The sequence below is a fragment of the Palaemon carinicauda genome, chromosome 23 (genome assembly GCF_036898095.1).
Source record: "Palaemon carinicauda isolate YSFRI2023 chromosome 23, ASM3689809v2, whole genome shotgun sequence".
NCBI lineage: Eukaryota > Metazoa > Arthropoda > Malacostraca > Decapoda > Palaemonidae > Palaemon > Palaemon carinicauda.
Window position 1 is genome coordinate 74,627,423 of NC_090747.1, and position 7,047 is coordinate 74,634,469.

Below are 7,047 nucleotides of genomic sequence, written 5' to 3' on the forward strand. Positions count from 1 at the left end.
TTATTTTTCTCATTTACCATCTAACTTTGGAAGCATTAATACTTATGTTTATCTAAGGACTTTGGATTATACACAAAGGAACTGTAATTGCCTTTGAATACGACATTCCGACTTTCAAAGTTTTTTCGTTGCATTTTTCTTGCAACCAAGTGTGAGGACGAACGTGGCTGAATACATGTAACTTTTACCATAACATTGAATGACAACGTATTAAGAACTCCATTAATAAAACTAATTTTTGGCCCAAAATTCCATGGAATTATAGGTACATTTCCTTCCTATCAATGATTTGGTATAAAAGGTTTAATGGTTTTTTTTTTTTTTTTTTTTTTTTTTGTGAAGGAAATATTGACGGTAAAAGTTAAGCCCGTGTAATGCAAAAATAAGTGAAGATGAATAAGGAAAGATCAAGTTAACTACTTGAAATTTGCTTAAGGAAAAATAAGATTACGTTGGGCTAGGTTAAGCAAACATTAGTTAACGAAGTTAAGGAAGTTTAGGTTGGGTAAGACATGGTAGTAAGACCATATTTGGGTAGCTTAGGTATCATAGCGAGTTCAGAATGGGTTACATTAGTTATTTTTGTAAGGATGGATTAGGGTACGATAGGCATTATCGCAAGGACGGATTAGGGTACGATAGGCATTACCCTAAGGACAGATTAGGGTACGATAGGCATTACCCTAAGGACGGATTAGGGTACGATAGGCATTACCCTAAGGATGGATTAGGGTACGATAGGCATTACCCTAAGGACAGATTAGGGTACGATAGGCATTACCCTAAGGACGGATTAGGGTACGATAGGCATTACCCTAAGGACAGATTAGGGTACGATAGGCATTACCCTAAGGACGGATTAGGGTACGATAGGCATTACCCAAAGGACGGATTAGGGTACGATAGGCAATACCCAAAGGACGAATTAGGGTACGATAGGCATTATCGTAAGGACGGATTAGGGGACGATAGGCATTATCGCAAGGACGGATTAGGGTACGATAGGCATTACCCAAAGGACGAATTAGGGTACGATAGGCATTATCGTAAGGACGGATTAGGGTACGATAGGCATTACCCTAAGGACGGATTAGGGTACGATAGGCATTACCCTAAGGACAGATTAGGGTACGATAGGCATTACCCAAAGGACGAATTAGGGTACGATAGGCATTATCGTAAGGACGGATTAGGGGACGATAGGCATTATCGCAAGGACGGATTAGGGTACGATAGGCATTACCCAAAGGACGAATTAGGGTACGATAGGCATTACCCTAAGGACGGATTAGGGTACGATAGGCATTATCGCAAGGACGGATTAGGGTACGATAGGCATTACCCTAAGGACGGATTAGGGTACGATAGGCATTACCCTAAGGACAGATTAGGGTACGATAGGCATTACCCTAAGGACAGATTAGGGTACGATAGGCATTACCCTAAGGACGGATTAGGGTACGATAGGCATTACCCAAAGGACGAATTAGGGTACGATAGGCATTATCGCAAGGACGGATTAGGGTACGATAGGCATTATCGTAAAGACGGATTGGGGTACGATAGGCATTATCGTAAGGGCGGTTAGGGTACGATAGGCATTATCGTAAGGACGGATTAGGGTACGATAGGCATTATCGTAAGGACGGATTAGGGTACGATAGGCATTATCGTAAGGACGGATTAGGGTACGATAGGCATTATCGTAAGGACGGATTAGGGTACGATAGGCATTATCGTAAGGACGGATTAGGGTACTATAGGCATTATCGTAAGGACGGATTAGGGTACGATAGGCATTATCCAAAGGACGGATTAAGGTACGATAGGCATTATCGTTAGGTCAGTTTAAGCTCAGTTAGACAGTTTGGTAAGATCATTTTAGTTATGCTATGTTATATTATGCTAGAAATCTTATGAATGTCAAATTAGGTTATGTTAGGCATTTTAGTAGGGTCAGATTAGGGTACATGCGTATCGTCATATAAATAACAAAAAAAACTACGTTAAGATAAAGTTAACTAAACTATAAAGAGCAAATTTAGGTTAGCTAAAATTAATGTATATTACGTCGACAAGCGCCAACTATGGTAATTAAGGTAAGCCATGAATAGGCTAAAGTATGAAAGGGATCACCACCATAAACTGACTTTAGATAAAGCTATAATGGTAGCCACAGTATATTACATTACATTACCATAAAATTCTTCCGCTTCATTACATATTTATCACCGTAATACACTCGCTTCAGAATACAAAGATCTCTTGTGACTTAATCTTATTGGCCATTAATGTCACCTCGTAGCTTCAGAAATTCTTAATAACTCTAATTGCCAAAACAAAATTAACAATTTAGGAAAATAATGAACATTCACATAACAAGGAAATTCAAATAGTCAATTAAAAGATTGCGATTTCAATATTTTTCTGAATAAAATCAAACACTTGAATGAATATTGTTTTTCTATTTTGAAAGTTTCTATAAATAAAATTAACTTTTTTTGTCACATTAATGACTGATGTAATCAAGATAATGGAAGCACAAAAACACAGTAAATTAGGATTCGGGTAATTGCTAATCTTAGTATAGGAAAGAGAGCAGAGGTAGGATAATCTATCCTAAATTAAAAGTTCACTCTACACTGCTGCATCCTTATTTCTTTCCTTCAGTTCTCACTAGCACTAACCTTCATTTCCTTTCTCTGTTTCCACCAAACCCCAGCTAGATCCGGACATATAATTTGACCTTTCCCGCATTAAAAATCCTACTAACCAGACAGTGCGAAATGTCAATGATTAGGAAATGAAATTAATTCCTCAATGTGTATCAGTAAATTGTTTTACATTTCTGTTTGTAACATTATTCCACACCCTACAACACTGAGCACCACATTAAGACTTGGTGTCATACTCTTCTCTCCCTCTGTTATCCCTATATTAAGGGGTCGGTTGCCTGATAAGCCCTATCCAATGCATATCAAAGGCATCCTCTTCCACCAAACCTCTTCTCTCCAAATCATTCTTCACTTTATCTCGCAATATAATTCTCTGCCTCCCTCTCGATAGTCTTCCCTACCTGGTTCCTCCCGAACCCTCAACACTCCCTTGTCATCCAGCCAGTGCCAAATCTTCTTAACTACTATCCTCTATACATTAAGGCATCACAAAAGTACTTTGGGCAAGCTTCGAGATAGTACGTGATGCCCAAGGTCGTCATCTCAATCATACCATATTACCGTTAATTATCCCAGTATGTGTAGTTTGGAATTTCACGGAAGATTAAAAAACCATCCTGGGAAAGGAAACGGAATATATTTTAGGATAATGTCCTCTAATGAGACATTTCATCACACTTTGAAAGATCTAGAGGGTAATTGGTCCTTGGAATATTTTACATCAAATGAAGTGTCTCGGAGGAATGCTGCATATAATGAACTTCAAATGGAGCTTAATTAACCATAATTCACACCTTTCCCTTGAGAGAGAAGAGACTCAGTCACATATTTCTTTAAAGGGCATTACTATTGGACCATTAGTTTAAACACATGTGAAACCCTTTTCTCCCATTACGGTACATGGTATTGTCGACACTGGCGTATGTTCATTTAAATTATGTTGGAGAGCGAGAAAACTCTTTAACAACAATATGGCTTCTGTTGACAGTTGTCGTGTACATGATTAAATTGGAAAATAAGAGGAAAAGCAAAGTACAAAACGTGATCTTGGTAACGAGTTTTTTCCAGCTGTCTAGTTGGTTATTTTTCCGTTATATATAAACAAATAATAACAAAACTTGCTTAAAATACAGCCCCGAAGTAGATTGTTAAAACAAGTCGATTAAAAGCTGAATATTTATTTGCATTCAAATTTACCTTTTTTATTAATGATGTACAAGGAAGAGGCTACAAAAGATACCAGTTTCTTAGCCTGCATTTCAGTGTCTTCTAACAAGCCCCATCTTATAAAAATATAAATAATTCACAGCTTTGCTCAACTGAAGCACATTAGGATTTAAAGATAACTGCCTAAATCTCACACTCACCTGGAATATAAACTACAAATATACAAAGAATGAAACCGCAACCGCCAATACTAAAGGTCAAATGGAGTCGTGCGCCTACAGTAAGTATTCAGGGGCTCATTGCTGTCCCCCACCCTTGAATTAGCCAAGTCATACGCACCTGGACTAAGGAAGCCTGTTCAAAATATTCCAAAGTCAAACACCCCAGCTTCAACCACAAAACTTTACATATAGGCTAAGCAATAGAAATTACAAGTCTCTCTCTCTCTCTCTCTCTCTCTCTCTCTCTCTCTCTCTCTCTCTCTCTGGGATGTTTTCCAAGTCAAAGAGTACCCTAAAACTCAAGAGGGAGAGAGTAATCCACTTCCGAAAACTACTTCTACCACACTATATTGTCTCTGAATAGCAAATTAATCAAGGGACAACCATAATGCCAGGGAAGCAGCACCCCCGCACCTTAGCATTAAGACTTAAGATTAAAAGGGGGAAGGGAGGGAGTTGACTGCTTAAGAAAAGAGGGAGAGGGAGAGGGTGAGAAGTTGGGTTTGAGAAAGAGGTGTCAAGGCTTGAAATGAAAAGGGGGAAAGGGCTGAAGAAAGAGAGAAGATTATAAGGTAGGACGAAAGTTAAGAGAGGGAATAGGATAGATGAAGGAGTGGGGAGTGCTGGTGGGTTAGTGAGGTAGAAAATGAGAAATGGATGAGGGAGGAGGAAGAAAAGATTGGGAGAGGAGAAAAAGATTTAGGCAAAGGTTAAAGATTGAGAAAGGAGAATTGGCTTAGGAAAAGACGGAGAGGAGGACAGAGGTAGGACGGAAGGGACCAGAGACGAATGGAGGAAGGAAAAGGTGAAGGATAAAATGCTCGAGAGAGAGAGAGAGAGAGAGAGAGAGAGAGAGAGAGAGAGAGAGAGAGATCCCCTTTTTAGATGCAAAGACTAATGACTTTTTCATTTCCTTTTAAGGAATGAGTCCTAATGAGTGGTAATCCTGCGCTCCTACGAATAATACATTATCTCACTTTTACTTGAATTTTTCTTCTCATTTTTTACCGTCTCTTTGAGGCCTAGTTTTCTTTACTGTATTTTTTTACTCGTTTCACCAACGAGATTATTTCTTCTTTTGTGATTTCTTGCTTTTTTACTTCTTATCTATTTTAGATTATTTACACTTCCCTTAATTTATAAAATTCTATTTTTCCTTTTTATGTATAAGAATGATTTAATTATCTAATTTTTCTTAACATGCCTTTCGTTTATTTGTGTCACATAAAATATTTCTTATCCCAGAGACTATCAGACCTATAGAATGAAGGGATTGAGGAGGGAGAGTGGAAGATAATAGGGAACAACCTCCTAGAAGAGGAAGAAAAAAAGTGTGGGATGTGCTGGGTGAAGGGGGAAAAAGATTGGAGGTGTACCAACCGTGTTTCACACAATTGTACATAATTCCTTTTGTATATATTATGCTTGTATCTTCGCTCTTCCCTCGCACTAAAACGAACATGAAAATTCATGTCTGGTCTTTCCTCTGTAATATTGTCTGTCTTGTGAACTTATGTCCTGTTGCCTTGAGATTTTGTATATTAGGAGAGAGTTCTACAATAATATAACTCAGTCGTTTCCAACCTGCCTTTGAGTTCACAACCTTACTCGGCGCCGTCACTCCGGGGTCACCAATATGACGGCGCCGAGTAAGGTTGTGAACTCAAAGGCAGGTTGGAAACGACTGAGTTATATTATTGTAGAACTCTCTCCTTATATACAAAATCTCAAGGCAACAGGACATAACAAGTTCACAAGACAGACAATATTCCGTCACAGAGGTATGGGGTGAGGAAAGCCAGGGAAGAGGAAAAAAATCTTGGGGAATAAGTTGGTAGGGGAGGGAGAAATTAGGTTAGGATGGGGAATGTTGAGGACGCATTATATGCGTTGGGGAAATATTTCTTCTGAGCAATAATCTATAGTATAGAGGATTGCTAGGGGAAAATGTGGGAATTGAAGGACAGATAATAATGGGAGAGGGGATAATGATTGAGAGGAAGCACGGAGTAAGAAAAGTTGGAATAGGATAAACTGCTGCTCTGGTTAAATTTTCTTTCCTGCGCCATGACAACAAAGGTCACTGTGCCGAATGACTTATTCGTAAAAAATATGCATATGAAGGCAAAAAAATATACCTAGCATTTTATATAGCAAACTATTATACAATAAAAAAACACCGGTATACAGAAAAGTTATGCGACAAGAGAAGACAAAAAGGGGGTTAAAGAAAGAGAAATTTACTATTAGCATTATCATTATTATAACTAGCTTAACTACAACCCTATCTGTAAAGCCAGGATGCTATAAGCCCAAGGGCTCCAAAGAAAAATAGGAAAGGAAATAAAGAAATAAATAAACAATATATGAAAAGTACCGGTAACGAGTAAAAATTGTAAAATACTTCAAAATCGGTAACAACGTCCAAATAAATGTCATATAGGCTACACACTATGAAGAGAGACTTATGTCAAAAATACTAGAAGCAAATTTGAACTTCTGAAGTTCCAGAAATGCAATTGCCCGGAAGATCATTCCACAATCTAGTCACAGCATAAATAAAACTTCTAGAATATTGAAAAGTGTTGAGTCTTTTGATGGAGAAGGCAAGACTGTTAAAATCAATTGCATGCTTAGTACTACGCAAAAGATGGTACAGTCTGGGAAGATCTGAATACAAGGATGGTCAGAATTATGAAGAATCTTATGCAAAATTCATAAAGAACTAACTGAACGTCAGTGCCAGAAATTAATATTAAGATCCGGAATAAGAAATTTAATAAACAGCAAGTTTCAGTCCAACAAATTAAAATGAGACTCATCAGCTGAAGATCAGACAGGCTAACAATACTCGAAACAAGGCACAATGAAAGAATTAAAACATTTCCTGAGGATAGATTGAATACCTAAAATCTTAAAACATTTTCTCAATAAGCCCAAAAATGTGCAATTGAAGAAGAAACAGAACGAATGAGTTTCTCAAA

General features: G+C 37.9%; 1 protein-coding gene across 1 annotated transcript; it reads left to right on the plus strand.

Annotated features, from left to right (window-relative positions):
• Positions 1 to 562: 562 nt before the first annotated feature.
• On the plus strand, positions 563 to 1,588 carry LOC137617660 (uncharacterized). Its single transcript, XM_068347664.1, has one exon. It carries the CDS (start codon positions 563 to 565, stop codon positions 1,586 to 1,588), a length of 1,026 nt encoding a protein of 341 aa, XP_068203765.1.
• The last annotated feature ends 5,459 nt before the right edge of the window (positions 1,589 to 7,047 follow it).